Source organism: Acromyrmex echinatior, chromosome 13 (genome assembly GCF_024713525.1).
Source record: "Acromyrmex echinatior isolate Ae372 chromosome 13, ASM2471352v2, whole genome shotgun sequence".
NCBI classification, from domain to species: Eukaryota; Metazoa; Arthropoda; class Insecta; order Hymenoptera; family Formicidae; genus Acromyrmex; species Acromyrmex echinatior.
In genome coordinates, this window is record NC_141864.1 from 3,731,791 (window position 1) to 3,751,498 (window position 19,708).

The 19,708-nt window shown below is 33.8% G+C and overlaps 2 protein-coding genes across 6 annotated transcripts in view; one reads left to right on the forward strand and one right to left on the reverse strand.

The window, feature by feature from the left end:
• Window positions 1–19,708, forward strand: part of LOC105149511 (furin-like protease 1) — a 255,160-nt gene that overhangs the window by 189,447 nt on the left and 46,005 nt on the right. The window lies entirely within an intron of this gene.
• LOC105149509 (dynein intermediate chain 3, ciliary) lies at window positions 2,481–16,772 on the reverse strand. Its single transcript, XM_011061960.2, has 10 exons — window positions 16,587–16,772; window positions 14,968–15,129; window positions 14,358–14,458; window positions 12,411–12,568; window positions 11,115–11,292; window positions 9,832–10,260; window positions 8,462–8,744; window positions 7,517–7,792; window positions 6,009–6,402; window positions 2,481–3,585 (listed from the first exon to the last, which is right to left on the reverse strand). Exons 1-10 carry the CDS (start codon window positions 16,764–16,766, stop codon window positions 3,005–3,007), a joined length of 2,742 nt encoding a protein of 913 aa, XP_011060262.2. The 5' UTR covers window positions 16,767–16,772; the 3' UTR covers window positions 2,481–3,004.

The following is a 19,708-nucleotide window of genomic DNA, read 5'->3' on the forward strand; positions in this document are numbered from 1 at the left end:
CATAGTTACACTATCGGGATAGGTCGTTTAGCATTTGAAAGGATCTGTTGTTTTCCCGATGTTCCTCTCCAACTAGCTTTTTCTCCTCTATACATTGTAATTTCCTATCTCAGTTCATAGGGCTCAATGAACTACGATGCCCTCATCAGCTAATGGCCGCGGTATCCGTTTGTTAGCTTCCGCACCGACCACGTTCGATCAACAATCATCAACGGAGGCGAAGATTCGTATTGTTTTCGGATTCATGCATCACGTCGCTAACGTTGCTACAATCTACAGAACTAACACATATATACGATTGTTAAAAAAAATGTGTATACCTTCCACGCGTACCACCTGTACCTTTGTGAAATAATGGAGTTGCAGCGAGATCACACATACAGCATATCAAATATTTCAAGAAAGAGACAAATTATTTTTTGTTAAATTAGTATTTATTAAAAGCATCTAAAATAAGGTAAATTGTTTTATCAATACAGATATATAACAAAAGTGTATATTTACACTTATATAAATTATACAAAAACGTGTATATGTTTACAATTCTCAAAATTTCTACAGTTTGTTTTATTATCGCTACATTTTACGATTTCGCAAATCGAGTATAGTTTCAACAGGAATTATCCCAAAATGGAGTGGCGAGTTGCAACACGAAAGACTCGATAGTTACGGTACGTTTCTCGAGTGTCTATCGATTTGCTAATCCGCGCTACACCTGTAGTTTTCCAGCAGGATTTACCGAGCAAATAAAGAACCTAAACGAGACCGGCCAACCGATTGCAAAACTAGGCTATTTGTAGAACTCTTTGTTGTCAATACTTTTTATCTCTGAAAGTCTGCACATGCATAATGAGCCATGATTTATTATCAGAAGCCATTTTCTCTTCAACCAGAAGCAAAAGTTTTATGCTGATAAGCAAAAGATGAAAAGAACGTATTGCCCAGTGCATAAAAAAATCGAAAATCTCTTTCCGTTTTACACCGTATATTATCTCAACTCCAAATAAGATTCTTGTGGCTGCTTATTGAATTTCTATATAACAAAAGTATTATCGTCATCGAAACGTTTTCCAGTTGAATGTACGCCTCTGCTAGAATTCACGAGCCGAGTTACTCTATACGCGAACCCTTTCAATCAGGTCGCGCGGCTTTTCCGTACGAGAACGCAAGTTTTCCGTAAGACACGAGTGGCGGGGAATAGTCTCATGATTCTTCCATGAGCGCGGTACGCCATCCATTTGCTTCGGCTCCACTCAACTTTCCATCCTTAACTCTTCACTCCGAACTTTCCTCCCTTGTGTCGGGCAGAGAGCTGAACCTTGCAATTCGCCAATTTTGTGCGTAATGCATATTCGAGATTTCGCTTGTCCTCCACGTGGAAAACCTTCCATACGCTCTCGTGATCTTGGCACTGATTAATTGATCTCCTGACTTGGCGCATTTCTTCTTGAAGCGTCTCTAGGAAAGCTTCAAGAAAAGCTTTCGTCGAAATTTTACATCGCTCTTTGATTTGTGTTTATGGTATGCAGTTTTATTTCATTTAACAATGGAATGTTATTTTATTGCGTTTAATTGTAAATTTTTTATATTTCTAGAGAGTGTCAATTAACGAAATTGGCATTCGAATCGAGTTATGCATAAAATTTCGGCAAGATGCAAGTAGATACATTTTTTAGATAAATGTGCGATTAATGAAGATTTAATCGTTCGATGTACTCCGCTACAAAAAGTGGAGATTAAAAAAATATTCGTTTTCATCCACTCAAAGTCTTGTATATATCGCGAAGTGAAAATTCGACCCCGCAGCCAGCACGCCAGAACGATTTCCATAATTTAATTTATATTGGCTTAATCCACCCGCGTTTCAGATGCGCTGCAAACTTTTACGGAACGCTTGTCGCGGATTAAACAACGAACGTATCTGCTTGAATTTTTAAACTACATCCCTCTGTTTCAGGAAACTTGTTTTTTGCCACGACCCTCGAGAACGCGCTAGTCTTATTTCCAATTCAGCGAGATTCATCTCGAAGTCTTCGAAGAATTGCACAACCATAATTTCGATATAATACCTCTATCCTGCACACCTGCGCTTTCATCCTTCGAGATGTGCCGCGCGATCGATTAATCGGGCGGAAACTTTAATGACCCCTTTGATCCTCACGGTAATTTCGGCAATTTACCATCTTAAGTTTCAGCCTCTCTGAGCCTCGTTGCTACCACTTCAGTTCTACAGAATCGTTCGAACAAAATTTCTACCGGAGGTGGAAAGTCTCTCGTATAATATTCATCGTTTGTGATGATGTAGAATCATTAGCGCGTCATTACGAAGCGCTCGACTTTTTTAGTTGCACTTTTTTATTTTATTTTTAAAACTTCCAGTTCCCAGTTAAATTTTCAATTTCTCGCTTTTTCGTTCGCATATATATATATATATATATATATATATATATATATATATATATACGTGAGTATTCCTTGCATCACTCCGTTCTATTTGATCCGTTTCTCTCTATGCGAAGCACTACGTTGAAAGTCTTGCGATTCTATTCAAATATGAAGTACCCTCTACCAACTTCTTTTTCATGAACTTCTTGGATCATGCTCCGTCTTTCCATACAGCCACGACAAAATGGACAACTTCGTAATTTCTCTTACTCAAGCTTTCGAGATATCTCGGGAAACACTTAAACTGAGTTATTGCTTCGCAAGTATACTTTGAATGCAATTTTCTGAATTTTTCTGAAATTTCAAGACACGTACCTGTTTATTAGAGCTCGGCAATCAGTTTACCAGTACAGTTCTCGCATTGTGAAATAATTAAAATTAAAATTGTGTTGTCGTATTGAATTAATTAATTAATTAATCGGATTTCTGTTACGCTCTGAAATTTTTCAACTGCTAATTTTTCCGGGTCGCATTTCAGCTCCGTTCTCGCAGTAAAAATTTTCAATATTGTTTTCAATAAATTTTGTCTTACTCATCAAAATGTCACGAATGAATTAAATTATTGATTGCTGCCCCTACTGCGTTTCATCGATTTCGTTGTTATCGTTTCCGTTGATTCATCAGTACTTGCGAATAACGTTGGGTGCGTTTCTTCTTCTTGAGCACACTTTTCGAGATGCGAGTCGAGTTTCATCGCCTTTCTTTTTCCGCGCACTTGCAAAGTCTTGTCTCCGATCGCGGACTTCCATTTCGAGCTCGTTTCTGCGAGCTGCCGAAAAGCTGCATCCGTTCTTTCCTCCTCCACATTTCGCACAGGCGACTCGACGTCGCCGTTCCCGACTTCCCTCTTTTTTCCTTCTGGTTTCTCATGTATAACCTCGATCGTTCGTGGCCGCCAGGAATCACGTTTGCCCAACGCGATTCTTTCCTGCCAAGCACGCATTTCCCTTCTGGCTTCCTCAACTTCGTCCGCGAGTACGTTCGCCAGCGATTCGTCCACCTCCGAAAGTATTCTTCTCTTCTCGATTGACGAATGCTTCGGCAACTTTTGCTCGAATAACTTACGTCGTTGGGTGATAATCCACGAAGATTTCTCCTCCTCCGAAGCAAGTTGAGTCTGTAATTCGGTCATCCACTTTTCTAAAATATACAAATCGAACGTTGAATAAAAATGACGATATTGATATCTATAATAATTTTATTTTGATTATTTTATAGATTAATCTAGTTATTTTATTATGAAAATCAAATTGTTCATAAAGTTAACTAATATTAGTTATCATGTTCAATTTTCAAAATTATTAAAAATAGTTTTCGCTTCGCTAGAATTGTAATATAATGGTATATACTACTATACAATAATTATGAAGATTTTGAAAAAAATTAACATTTTTAAAAAATTATGAATAATTCTGAAATTATTTTATATTAAATTATTTTATTTTCTCAAATAAGAATTGCAGTTAAAGCAACGGCACATTGTATTTCTTCCATCAGATGAAACGTCATAGTGCCGATATTCCCCCTGAGACCAATTATATTGTGGACACTTCAATGCACCCTCGACGTGTCTAAAATGCCCGGTGGGAAGACGACGAATGGTATTCGCTTTACTGCTCTAATCTAACGCTAGGGTGATTTCATCCTGCCCAATTTTGTTCTATCGCTGCTGTTGATGCTACCCTTATTTCGCATTTATTTAATATCCAATCTAAACTTACCCCTTAGATCCTTCCTATAGAAACTCTCGCAATAACGCTTCAACAGTTACAGTCGAAACATGTTTTTATGTGAAACATTATACTGCTCTCATATTATGTTACCATTGTCTGCATTGAAAATATTTTTTGTTTTTAATATTTTTTGTTTTTTTTGGAGAAACAATTAGAAACGAAAATTTCGAAATTTTTAGAAACGAATCTTTAATTTAAAATCCAATGAGATTCAGAGTTGAAAATATTAATTTGGAAATATACACTATATAAACAAGTTAAATATATATTATATTAATCTTAAGTCATATTGTCATTATCAAAAATATTGATAAAATGTATTCAAAATTAACGTGTCGTTTCTTCAAAACACAGCTTAAAAAAACGTTTCAAATTATTATAAATTAGTGAAATATTACTCTATTAATTATCGAAAGTTAATTAACTTTTAAAAAATCGTCAAAACGTTACAACTCAAAAAGAGTGGTTTTTTTTCCGAGGAAATATGAATTGTAAAATGACAATGACAAAAATGGCATTTATTTTATCATAGAATTAATAACATATTTTTTTTTGGTGATATTATTCGATTAATCAATATTTTCCTATCAAGTTAAAAAGTAATTTCCCATTTTCTGAGAAATTCAATTTTTTGAATTATGTCACGTTTGAAATAAAGGAATGATATGCATTCAATGACACATTTCACTAATGAATATTGATATTCAATAGCGGAGTATTTTAGGAATAGTGAAAAAACATTTCTACTGAAGCAGTCAGCGAGATATTGCACGTCATAGTTGCTGGCGAAACGACAGAATCATAATGCATCTTTGATGGTACATAACAAATGATAGTTTAATGGCGCAAGCTCCCGCGATTGTGCAGCGTGCGCATATTTGGTTTAAGAAATGAATTATAGTGCCGCAAGAATATGACAGATGTACATGAAGTGTTGTTTGATAAAATCTTTCTGTCAGCGGTTCTCGCATAGAAAAGAAATTGAAGAGAAATTGAGAGGAAAAATTGTCAAAGCTCAATTTCTTAATTTCATCTTTCACGCTTTCTTTCGAACTTGCCAACGAATAAAGCCAACGAAATGAGACAGTTAATCAATTCTCATTGGATAAATTCACGCGCGGACGTTTGTTCTATGTCCTTCATTAAGAAACGGTGTTGAAAACTCACTGTCTCAGTTTCACCATCTCGAATTACGCTGGCGCATCTAAACTAAACAGCCAAAGAGAAACAGCACTCAAGAACCTCGAGTGGAACGCATTAATCTAACTGGGCGCAGTTGGAGTAAACGCATACGGCGTGCTTTAAAACCGACCACAGTCACGACCGAGACGTTCTTAATTAAGCTGTCCGATTGTATTGCAGCATGAAGATATCTCCTATATGCCGGATCAACGAAACATAATATTGATGGGAGACAGGTGAGAAGATGAACAAATCGGAACAATGAACGTTTATCAATGTTTCCAGCTGACGTGGCGCTTTGATCACGGTTTCCCACTGAAACGTTTTTACGAAATTATCTGCTTTTCTCGCGTTTTTCCACTTCGTGGCGCTATCAATCTGTCCGCCGCGATATTTCTTATACCACGTTGTCGCTGCTCAAATATGAAAGAAAATTACATAATACTGCCGCTATTGCAGGCTCAAATAAAGCCGTGCAGCCAAGGAAGCTCGGTATTATCGGATCTCGCCAAGCTTTAAGAGAAGATCTCGTTATCTTGTCCATCCACGACGTCCCAAGCGACGCGACGCATGGAAAGTGAAAAAATAGATCACCTTACCGACCCGATGGTAACGACGTTTACGCTGTCGTTGGAAACGGAAATTTACCTTCCAGGTCTGCGCAACAGATTTCCGGCTTGCAAACTTCAATGGCACAGACTTTGGTTAAAATCTGTTTCCAGCGTTTCTTCACAATCTTTTTTGGTTTTATGAATGGCGCTTCTATTTTTGTAACCGCCTCTTCTTTTTCTTTGTCAACTTCTATCTCTTCTATCAAGGATCTCGTTAGGGATATGGCGCTCTTATCCTTTAGCTCTTTTAGCTCTTTTTTCCTTTTTTTATATTTAAGTGGCTTTTGCTTTATATTTAAGTCGACATTTTTGTTTATTTTCTCCTCTACCTTCGCTGGCTCATACAGAATTTTTTTCTCGCGCAGTGTTTCTTGCATAAGACTGATCATCTGTTCGGTTTCGGGATCCAGACTCGGATAATTCGCAAATTCCTGAAAAACATTATAATCGCAAACTTCTCGTAAGAATTTATATGGCATAAACTATAGATATACTTGATGTAATATTATGAAATTAAGTTTATTATTATCTTTTAACTCTAAAATGCTATCATTGTTGAATGATACAGTATTGATATGTCAATTTTATGCATAAAGAAATACGCTGTTAAAAATTCCTTCCTTTACATGTAAATGAAGCTCGTGATTATGTACAAAATTAAACTAATAAATTGATTTAAATTGACTGAAAATTAAATTATAGTAATTATTTTTCAGTTATAAATACATTAAATATAATGTTATGAAATTAAGTTTAAATTATGTAACTTAAAAGTATATTAAATTTTATGAAATTTTTAACGATATGGACTACTTAATTAATGTAACATAAGTTTTTGTTTATATTTTTAATAACAAAATACTTATAATCTAAATTTTTATAAATAACCTTATTAACACAAATAGCCTAATTATTAACTTAAAAGGAAAGAAAGAATAAGCACACTATCAAATTTTATTTTGAAATAGTATGGAATATATAAACAAATTTTATATATTTAAATAAAACATAATAACATAAAACTGCTTAAAAATTGAAATCACTTATCATTTCCTCTTTGTTATAATATTGAACATCAGATAAGTGATATATATATATATGTGTGTGTGTGTGTGTGTGTATGTATATAACGAACAGAACTTTTTTTTAAACCTGTCTCCGTTTGTCTTAGTTCTTAGTATGACAGATTGAATTTCCTATAACTAAAGGTATAGCTTAACGTTCAATAACCTCGTTTACTTGTATGTAAAATTTACGTATGGATAGCATTTTGAGATTAAGGAACTCTATTTTTTATCTAAATTAGATAGATAGTAAATTAATTAAATTTATGTTTTAGTGTTGCATATGTTGTAGTAATTATTATTTAATATTAAAGTAGAAAACCTAACGTTATTCTTCTACCATCATAAATGAAAGTAAGTAGTAACGATCATTAATGTTTCAAGATACGCGAAAATGCGCGTTCTGAATAGCACAAAAGAAAATTTTATACCAGTGGTAAGTGCACCTTTTCTTCTTCTCGGCTACTTAAATTTTTTTTACCTTCTTTACTGTTTGAAAAAATGCTGTTTCTGAATCCGCCAATTCTTTGAAGAACGTGTCGTCCTTTATTTGTTCCAATTTTTTTATTCGAGATTTTTTCTTCAGATTGTCGCCTTTTTCTTTAACTAGCGCCTTATTTTTTTCCCAATTGTTTCCTTTCTTCTTTGATATAAACGCCGAGTGGTCCGTTACGAAATCTTCGTTAGCTTTCATCGCGCGTATTTCTTTCAATCGTGCATCGATGCTTTTCTTAAAGCGACTACATCTCTCGAGATACTGCAATAAAAAATACATTGCTTTTCGCTTTCGATCAACATAAAGTATGAAGTGATGTAAGATCAAAGTTGGAATATATGAACTCAAAATGTACTAAAAAAGGGTAACAATCAGTTAAAGTCCAAGATTGTTACATTAGTTACACAATACAAACTATTAGCAAAATACGTTTGTACTTCAGAGTGATGTGGAAATTTAAATTCCATTTGAATTGTCAATTTTCTAACAAGGAAACCATCGGAATTGTCCTTTTTGATGAGCTTTAGATATGTTATTAGAGCATAAAAAATTATTAAACTCATATTTTTTAAATTGTTTATCTCAAGATTTAGAGATTAAACACTTCGAAATTAAATAACAGATTTTTTTATTTTCAGCGAATATCCTCAAAAGTATGAAATAATGTTTTATACAAAATTTTATTGAATTTTGTTTTTGGTAATGGTGTATTTACATTTTTTTTAAATAAAAAAATCCGTTATTTTCAAGTTGTTTTGAATTCTTCTAAATCTAAAGAAAAGTAGATAAAAAATTTAATATTTTCTTTACTTATATCTAAAACCCATAACACAGATAAGGAACAAGGACAGTTTAGAAGATTTCCTTACAAGACATATATAGCTACTTAATTGTTGCCCTTTTTAACTGATAGTACATTTCAATACTCACAGTAATAAGGTTTGCCTTGTCAGTTTTAGTATTAATAATGTGTCCGTCGGAACATTCCACTAGATATATATTTCCATCATGACTACCGACTGCTAAGAGTTGACCATTCTCATGAGGCGCGATGGCCGTGAGACTGTCGTTGCAGACACGAAACGTGGTCACCGGTGAATTCACACCGTTCAGAATGTCGTATATCTCTAACAGACCCGTCGCATTTATGGTGAAGAACACTGAGTACCTGGATTTGCTCCAACAACCTCCGCGTAAATCAGCATTCTGTTCACTGTGCGTACAGAATTTCATCTACTTGATCTTTACCGAGCCGCGTATATTCTACGATATGATGACAACGTTAACTTAGAAACTATGCCGACAAGAATGTCAAACAATAGAAAGCTTCAACGCTGATAAACAAAACATTAGTCGAAATTGCAAGATGCATACATGTATCATTCTGTTTACGTGAATAGCTAGCTGCTTTGCTTTGTTTCGCGCTAAGTGTATTCATAACTCTATTCTACTTTTTGTGTGCTGACTAATTTGCAGTCAGATATACACGGCACAATAGTGATAATAGAACGCACTGGAGCGTCTATGTAATCCTAATATACATAGTAAATTTATGTTACAATGAAAAGGAGGAATATTATTAGATATATATAATAAAGTTCTTGCGGTTTATTTATGGGGCAATTTTCAAGTATGTTTCTAATGGCTGTGTTCAACATAAAAAGCAGCTTTGCAACTGTTGTAAAATTCTTTAACACGATTCGCTTATACATTTAAATTCAGTGAGAAATTAAGGCCAAGACTAATTATATTACAAAATTTTACAATACTTGCAAAGCTGTTTTATTTGCTGAATGTAACCAATGTCTATGTATACAATTCCATTTTTAATAATTCTTATAATAAACAAAAGTGGGAAATGAGCATAGAAGTTAATAATTTACATTACATAAGCATTAGTTTGCTTTTTAAATTTGATCTAAAAAGCAAAGAGCTTCAATTAGATTTAATTAGACTCTTGAGATCTAATTGATCTATTTAAATTTAAAAAGCAAACAATGTCTGGTTTGTAATTTATTTCGACGCTTACTTGGCAAAATTTTTTTCACAAATGATATATCAATAATAAGTTCCTCTTATTTTACAGCTTAGCCATTGTTTATTATAAAAATTATTATATGGCACTGCATACATAGGCAATGACATTAGTATACTTGAAAATTGCCCTTCAAATACTGTAAGAACTTTTGCACATTACGTAATACATTATACTTAACTCAAATAATTTCAAGTTAGACGTGTTTGTAGCTTTAATTCGCAAGATCGATATGTTTACGTTGATTAAACTTAAGGAATCTTACCGAATGGCGATCAAGCAATCCTCTCTGACATCATCCGACCAGATCTTAACGGTCCAATCGCCTACGGTAAGGAAATTTTTGTTAAAAAAGGGGTTTCGATCAATAGCGATGACAGGACCGACGTGACAGTTGAATCTCATTGCCAATTTCTCGACCGGTTTCACGACTTTCCGTCTTATGTTGATCACCATGCCATTCTCCATACCCGCCAAGAATTTATATCCTACGCTCGGATCGTACTGCAGCTTCGTGACGCCGATCGCACTAAGGATATCCGCTCGGGATGGATCATTCAAATCCATCACTAGCTCCTCGGTCGGTTGCCTCATCTGCCTGATATCCCACCACTTAATCGCACCGTCGGTGGATGCCGAGAAGAACTCCTTATTGGTCTTGGATTGAATCCAGAACGTCTGGTTCGCCGGATTTCTTTTGCGCGTCGTCGGTAAGAACGGGAGAAGAAATGGTAGTGACGGAGATTACAATTTGGCATCGAAATGGCAGGCTCTTTGGAAACATTTTGCTACGACAATGGCAGAAGTTGCGACCGCGTTTACGAAACGTATGAATTGTAACAGTCTGTAATTCTCATCGGCTGTGAGTCATCATACAAACAAATTGTTCCTTCACGGAGTCTGCACCGTTTAATTGATGTGTTGTGAACGTTAACGCAGAGATAAAATTTTACAAGAGTCAATACAGTCGCAGCTTAAGTAAAATTGTAATATTTCGCTATTTAATACTTATTTTTTTCATTCCTCCTCCTTTCATAGCAAGAAATGGAGTTAAGTATTGAAAACAATTAGTAGTATCATAATATTTTCCGACGGTTGCGATTGAGTGATGCAAAATTATTGGGGAAGTTATAATTATTCATTTAATAATAAAGTATATCTGATAATTGATACCATTTGAAGCGAAAGTAAAAAAATGTAAAAATTATTTGAGAATACACACACATAATAATCTCCGGTGATGCTAAACTGTAATTACATAAACTCAAATAAAATTACATAAGCTTTTGGTTTACATTTTATGCGAAGTGTTCACGTGTTTCTAATCGTGTTAACACATTCTCATCGATAAATGTTATATCTACCAAGAACTACATTAATCCAGGTATCAGAAACTACCGTTTGCACGGCTTTACAACGTTTCTCTCGGAGGATATTTGCAATTCCACAGGCCATACATCAAAGTCAAGCACGTCCAAGTTCTGGCCAATAATCTCGGCGGATAGGTGCAAGTCCCGAGGAACTTCCCATTCGCAGATAGATAGATACCTGTGGCTGAACTGACGATGGGACATTTGCACTGGCCTATTCCCAATTCTGATGTCCCAGTTGCACACTTGGCCAGACATCAGTCCGCTAATCAGCATCGATGGATCGCGTGGGTTAAACTCAACGATTAATAACGGTGATGATGATCTCAAGCATATCACCGGGCTGTTTGGGTTTTCTGCATATTTGGATGATACAGAATTACATTTTGCCTATTTTAAAAACTTTTGTTTAATGTTTTAGCTGTTAAATGAATAAATAATTAAATCAATCCATTTCGCCTATTAAAGAATTCTCTTTCAAAATCTATCTAAAAAAAAAAACATTTTACTTGCTTTTTTTTTTAATCGATGAAATTTCTAATTAAAAATTGGTAAACAAATGAAAATATTTTTTCAATATTTTAATACTTTCAGTATAACGATAAACCTTAATTCTTTTGAAATATGGTGTTATAAAATAATTAATGCTTTTAGTATGAAACTCTCGAAAATATTTCTATTACTATCTTCTATAATTATTAATAATTTTATTTTCTACTGTTTTTTACTTTTTTGCAAAATTTTTATTTGAGACTTGTACTACTAGCTATAAAAAATATTTTACTTTTTGCCATATTATAGATATTCTACTCGAGGAAATCATGTTACTGCAAATACATTCGGCTTTATAGGTGGTTGTTTTTGTCATGTGATATGTTTCTGTCAATAACAAACACTCCGCATAAACAACACGCATGCGTACGGTCGTCTGGTGTAGATATAAAGATTCATGTCAGTGAGACGCATTTCAAATATTATGAAGGATTTTGAAACGACCAATCGATTTCCGCGACCGGAACCAGAACAAGCGTGTGACAGGACGCGTTTGACGACGACATGATGAAACATGCTTCTGATACGTTGTAAAGCGTGTCAGATTCGACATTCTAAAAAAATTCTGCGCGCGGAATATTGTATTAGTACAAGAGAATTCAATAAAATTCAGAAACATTGGACAAAGTATATCTCGCGTGAAATACAAACACATGTATTTGACAGTTTAATTTTAAGATTAATGTACATATTGAAATAATAATAAACAATGCTTCTTTTGAATTCTAAAGCTGAATTTGTGATTCAATTTTCATCATACGTTATCTTTTCATATGTTGGACAATAATACAAACATTATTGTCTCTAAAAAATAAATTAGATTTTTAAATAAATTTTCTTTGTAGAATATCACGAAAAATACATGCATTTTCTGATAGTGATAAAATACGTGTTGTTGTGCGGTAGCATAAAAATTTTATACCGATGTCCCATATGTAAGAGGAAGGATTCACATTAGACAGTTTCCTCTCGAACTCCATGAAAGAGTAAGCAGCAGCCAATCGATTCTGTGCACCCGACCACGACAGATGATTGATTGGTCTTACGATAGGTTCTGGATCGGCATACATGTTTGAGACTCTGGAAAAAAGAGAATTAAAGCTCCCATAAAAATCCGTGCAAAATCGCACTCGTGGAAATTCGTTTTCCTCCTTTTGTCTTTTTTCTATCCCCGGGCGCGTAAATCATCCGCTCGACGACGCGATAACGCCGTTGCTTTTACACATTGCAGACGTCGTTCTTTTTGTTTCGTTCGCTTGGTAATACTCTTCGGGAAGCGATTAATTGTAACGACAGTCGTATAGATTCTTTGTTAGGAAACACGTTAGGAATACCATTAACCGTTTGAAACGACGTAATAAGAGCTTGTCCTGTCGCAACCAAAGTGGTTCGCTTTATTTTGAAAATTTATCAGATATAAAAACACAATATTGTCATTGTCAAAATATCGAACAGATAGAATGCAAAAATAAAACAAGATTTTAAAGGACTATTTCTATTTTATTGTGCAAGTTGTTAAAACGTAATTTTGGATTTGAATTTTTATTTCTTTTTGTTTCTTTTGTGGTTGTTTTCTAATTCTAAAGAGGGGAACAATTTTTTAACTTTTATTTTGTACAAAGTTTTTTAATTTATGTTCTTTAATTACGTTATTGTCGTCGTTTTTCTTCAAAAGTTTTCAAATTTTTTTCATAACGATAGAAGTACCATTAATAACAGTAAATTCGAATATCAATATCGACGACGGCGATATTTAGAAGCTTACGGTGTGTACATATAGAAGAAAAGCGGATCAATTCGCGCAAGAATCGTGTGAAGCATCCGACAGACGCAACACGTGTTTCGATGCGCGAGGAAGAAGAACAGGGAAAAATTGCAACTTGTGTTAAACAAGCATTGAGAGATGAAAATCCGATGAGATAAGAGAATTTCCCCGCGAGCTTCTCAATGACAGTATCGTCGTCTAGCGAGATGTCGCATCGATTTATGGATTTCTCGTCTTATAAATAAGTTACCGGATGTCATACGAAATATACAACGGTACAGTGAAACGAAAAAAAAATTTGCAGATAAATTTTATTTTCAAAAAATTATAAATATATTAATCGGAGAGATTTCGTCGTACATTTGGTTATTGATATTTCTTTGCGCTTTAATACGAATCAGAATTTGTCTCCGGATTTATGAGACCTATCCTTTATGTCTGTACAAGAACGTATTGCACGAGTAGCATCAGTTCCCGACGAAGATATGCGTCGTATGATAATTCCGTACGTGACCGCGATTTGCGGAGAGAGATTTAACTCGTCCGTGGAAGCTTGCGTCGGGCACGTTGAAGCGAGACTTTGAATATTCCTCGGATATCGGGATAGCAGGATTTACAGTTTAATGTATGCCAGTCGGTTAGAAAAAAACAAGTAATCTGACGTACTTTTTAGATTTTATATACCTACTTGAAACTTGAAATAAGGAAATGAACAATTGGAAAAAGATTAGTATCCTCATCAGCTTAAAAATGTAAATTGAAAATGGAGACACATTTTAATCCTTTCTTCTGTTATAACTGAATCGTCTAAAATTGTGAAAATTACTACTGCCTTTTTATAGCGACAAAAATCAGTGATCCTTATAAAATACTGGAATGTGCCATCAAGAAGCGGAGGTGTTCCAATTCCTAGACAATGATATTTTGATGCATAGTATTATTGTACTGTTTTTTTTTTCGTCACGAATTCGCTGTTTGGCTAATGTTATTTTACTATTATAAGTAGAAAAAAATCAGAAAGACAAGTTTGTTTTCCTTTTCTCCGATGGACCACAATTTTCTATAGTTTAATATATTATAGAGTACTTACTAACAAAAACATACCTTACATCAAGAGGAAGAACGAGCGCAGTCGGTTCTATATCGTCAAAGAACTGCTCATAAATGTTAATGACGTTATTCTGCAGTATACAGCGTTCCACAGGCTAAGCGAATAAGTTAATAAATTGATCTTCTTAATAAATTAGTCCTCTTATATTGAGCTTTTTACATTAGAAGTTCTTTGGGTGCGTTTAGTACACACGCTATCAGCACTGGTATCATTCATTTGTATTTATTATTCTTTTCTGTTCGTTAAACGTAAAACAAGAATAGAATGATGCAATAGTACTAGTAGCATGCTTTTTGAAAGTAATCTTGAAAATAAACGTATTTACCTAATTAAAATTACAAACAAGATTTTACACACATTTTTTAAATCATCTTAGATTATCAGTTTTTACCTGTGTCTTTAAAACTGTGATAGAATCCTTGATTTTATATAGAATAATAATAAATAAAAGTCAAGAATTATATTAAAAAATGAAAAAGCAAATGTTAATGTCTTACAGGATTAATTAATTTTTTAATGTATTGTAATTTTGATGTAATGCGCTTTAAATTAAAGGGTTAAAGGGTGTTTTTATTTAAAAACATATATTTCAAAGTGCCTCACATCAGTGAGGTTCTTCATCTTCAGCGCCCAATACTCGTCCTTCACTACGCGCCGACGAAATCTCAACACGGCTTCCTCATCCTTCACGTTTATCTCTTTAGGCCAACCGCCCTCCAAGTGTAATATTCCGGTCTCCTTTATTACTTTAGTATCGGTTTGCATCTGACGTAAAAATAAAAAGAGATCACGTAAACTGTGCGCAATAATATAGTTATAAACGGTTTCGCTTCTCTATTTCTGACCGTTTTTTTATTGCACATCTAAAACCTAACACCGCCATACTTAACACTTGAGCACCCTTGAGAAACGCGTCATGGCGTTAAAGTGGTTCACTTAAAGAGGAAACGCGCAATCGTCCGTTTTCGCTATGTTTTACACTGCAATATATATATTTTCAGCATAACGCAGTTTACCTGTTCTGTATGCGCAAATTTTTATTTGTTACGGAGTTGATTACATAAACAATTTATGAGGGATTTTAACGTATCGCACATTTATAGCACATGTCGTCAAAAGCATGTTCACAAATATTGATTTTTTGTGTTTTTATAGAATTAAATTTGTTAAATTTAATTTTTTCATTGTGAGAAATATATGGTTTATAATGTAAACTGATGCGAGATACACTGTGAAGCAATATTATGTTTGAATTAAAACTTTCCGTGAGTTTTATTTCGCGCTCTCCCAGATTGAAAACTCGGATTTTCGTCCGACGTAAATTTTGCATATTTTTCAGAATCGCATGCGATATTTAATTTAAACTGACATTGCTCTAATCCTCTGAAATGTAAACAAAATATTAGGGAGACTGTCGGTCGGCGTATTTACATGTCCGACGCACTTATTAATTCTTGGAAATTAAATGCCACAAACGCTAAACTCGCTGCAGAATTAGTTCGTTCGACGATGACTCAGCAGAGCTATTTTCATAATCCCAGCTTTCCCTTAAATCCTATGATATACAAAGTCTCGAATATAGAAACTCATTAGCGTTTAGCCGGTGCTTAATTTACGGATAATCATTTATGCAGCTGCTGATGATACATCTCGGAAGCATGCAACCTCATGCTAACATAATAATAGAATAATCGATGCTATTTATATCTTAATAATCTGATAATCTCTAATATACACTCCAAAATTTTCGATATTTTTCAAAATTTATCTACGATGTTCTAATATTTTTGTATAAATCAGCTTTTATTTTCTTTATTACATAATTTGTTTATATTTTTTTTATTAGAAAGAAAATTATATGAAAATTAATAAGAATAAAGACTAAATGATAATGATTAAAAGTTATGATAAATAATAATTAATAATTAAGAATCATACTATAAACAAGGAATTGAAACTTCTCGCTAAAACTTCGTGATTCCTTTTAAACCTACAATAATTTAGTTTCTGAAGAATAACGTTTCGCTGAAGAAGATTCCAAATCGAGTCGAAATGACATTTGATGAACTTTGTGTACAATAATTAAATGTTAAAATTATTTAAAAGATTAATTGCGCTCTAATTTCTGCGTTTTCTACTCTTATTAACTTACATTCTAATTGTTTAATTTTCAAAAATCTGAGGGATTAAAAATATCCCTTTTCTATTGTACGATAATTTACCTCGTGAAGAGCAAATTGCTTGGACATCTGTACACCACGGCGGCAATGACTCATGTGGATGTAGTTTCGCATGAGTTCCGGATCCGGTAGGATATTCTCCTGAATCGAGTCTTTCCCTTCGAAGAAACATTGCTTACCGAAATGCGACCTTGGCTTGATGTATGCGTACTGGATATGCATTATTGGAAACCGTTCTCCAGTACGTGGGACTAATGTAAAACGAGGAAAGGATGACACGCTCACACAAACAGAAACGAGACACCTCCGTTAAACTATTTAGAGGGCGGGCGAAGGAAATCGACGAACGGTGCAGGTTGCACGTTTAAACGCTGATACTAGTGATATTTTTCACGCACGAGCGCCTGAAGTTGGTCGTGATACGCGATACGCTCGATATAGCGTGAAGGGCCATTAAGGTGATGTTCAGCTTGAAATACGACATGCAAATGAACCATGTCGTTATGCAACGTCTTGATCGAAAAGACTGATGCCGTACATGTGCCTTCATTAATGATGAATGCATAATTATAAATGTAAATGTGGAAATTATGAAAAAGCTCTAAAAGCAATATTTTTGTAAAAATGAATAAGGAAGTTTAATTTAAAGTCTGATCTTGTTTCCTAATAACGAGAGTAATTTTTCTTTTATTTATTATTAATAATTTAATTTTATTTAATAATCATATTTACTACATTTTATTTATTTCCCTTATAATCAAACTCAACCTCCCACGTTTCATTTTTGACTTCCATTAATTTCAAAATTTCTACCCTTAAATATACTATTAATTTTAATTTCCATTCAAAAAATTATCCCCTTTTACACAATCTCTCTAATTAAACTTAATAATTTTTTTATACTTTATATAATTTTAATTCTCTTTGTTCCATTTTACCCCCATATGTTTAAACATTACTAACTTTAAAATAATTATGACCTATTCTTCAATTAATTCAATCCAGATGAATAATTCTAATAATTTATACAAAAATTTTTTCTTGATTATTATATTTTATTTTCTATTCAATTTCCCTTCTATCATTAATCTTTATATTATTACTATTTAAAATATCTAAAAATTCCTATATTTTATCAACAAAAAAATTTAAGTTTTTGCGGAGAAATTGCATAAATCGGATTAGTAATCTCCAATGCTGTACGTTTCTCCTTCGAAAACATTTCCTTCTTTGCTTTGTAGATAACAGATCTCGAAAAGAGCTCTCGAGTCTCAAAGGAATCGTTTCGGATTTCAAAATGGACATGTATACGGCTAAGCTAGAGCTTGTGAGAAAAACTTGGCGTAATCTCCTACACGGCGTCCTGTTAGAGCAGAGCATCCTCTTTGTGCATCCGCGATTTGATTGCGCGTCAATTCGCCGCGCTGGATGCACTCTATGGAATTACGGTACTGGCCGCGCATTCTCGTGCCGCCGGGCCATCACTATGACATTATCCCTTCGCCGAGAGCACTCACAATTTCTGCGGTCCACAATCCGGCGTCCGCCAATCAACGCTTTCGCGCCATCCGATAAATCGGATGAGCCCGCCACTGCCCGAGCGCTGCACCTAATGAATCAGATTCGATGCGAAGCCACTGGCATTGTGTGATCGATTATCCTGCGTACGTGGCGACACGAATCTGAAACTTGGCGATATCCCAATGCCAGATTCAATTTGCAAATCCCTAATGGTTGCACGCGATCGGGATGAGAGTTTAAGAAATTTGAGCTGCGTATTTAGCTGTTAGCGTTAAAGCTTAATAGCTCTAATAGTATAAGTATTACTTTATTTAGAGCTATCAAGCTTACTATTGAATATAGTAATTTCGAGAATCAAGTCTTTTTCTACACGAAGTGTTCCAAATTGACGATAAATATTTTATAGACAGATTCTTTGTAATATTTTAAGATAAAAAGTTTAATACAAACATGTCGAAACTACGTTAGTTTTTGGGTGCTTTTTAATTGTAAAATTACTAAACACTTTTATGCACATAGCGTTGCTACGCACACAAGTTGCGTTTCAATTACCGTAGTTGTCGACACACCATTATATATCCGTACTCAATCCGAGGACTACCAGTCGGCTATGTAAGCTTCTGTTTTCTAGTGACAATTACATGTTACTACCGCGGCTATAAATAAAGTTGGAGGACATTGAGTGGCCGGCATTTTTGCTTTTTTTTTTATTCAATACAGGCGGAAAAAGCTACAGTTAATTTAACTCTATCCGAAATATATTGAATCATGCATAGTGTATATATTGTGTTCCAATTGAATCGTGTAAATGTACATAGGAATGCTATGCTTTGTGCATTAAGATATATTAAGCAATTAAAGAGTAGTCTTTAATGGGAAGAGTTCAAAAATTATGAAGACAGAGCTAGAATTTCGCGCGTTCAGAGATGGCACGGTGAAGGTTTTCTCAATGTAAAGATGTCTCCTTAAACTTTATGCCTTTGGTAATAATAAAATTCTTCACGCAAACATACACTGAAACATCACTTTGTCATCTCAGCGTAGGAAATTCTAGCCTCATAATTTGCCATTTGAAATCTATTATAGTCTCGACATTTTCGTATTTAGACTTTTTGCTTTAAAATGTTAAAAATATTTGCCTTTAAAATTTATTTATTGTCAGTTTTTGGACACCCTTAGAAAGAATAAATTTAATAATTATGACTTTATACACTGAAAAAATACTAAATTTTAATAAATGTTTGAGCGTAAGTTTTTTATGTAAATACGTTATGTTATTTTATTTTTATGTAAATATTTATTATAAATAAAATATTTGCTATAAGCAAATATTTACTTACATTAGTACTATTCAAAGAAGTATTAAAATTTAATAAATGTTTTTCAATGTATATAATTTATTATATTTAAAATTTTATTCAATTTTTATGTTCACAAAGAGTCATCTTGTTTTCACAATAATAATAATTTTCACTGTAATTTCCATAAAAAAGCACATAGTATAATCTTCTACATACCTAGGTGTGAAAAATTATTAGTTTGTTATTTATAAATATTTTCACAATATGAAATCTTTTACAAAATATTTTTCATTCAAAATATATATATTTTAAAAACTGGCGCGCGATTTTATTTTACAAAAA

Bases quoted from the DNA above. Each gene is read 5' to 3' on its own strand.
- LOC105149509 (XM_011061960.2), bottom strand. From the start codon at position 16,766: ATGCATATCCAGTACGCATACATCAAGCCAAGGTCGCATTTCGGTAAG. The intron at 10,261-11,114 runs GTATCTATCTAT...GACGCGCAAAAG, and splicing joins CATCGTCAGTTCAGCCACAG to AAATCCGGCGAACCAGACGT. The intron at 8,745-9,831 runs GTAAGATTCCTT...CTGTACGCACAG, and splicing joins GATTGCTTGATCGCCATTCG to TGAACAGAATGCTGATTTAC.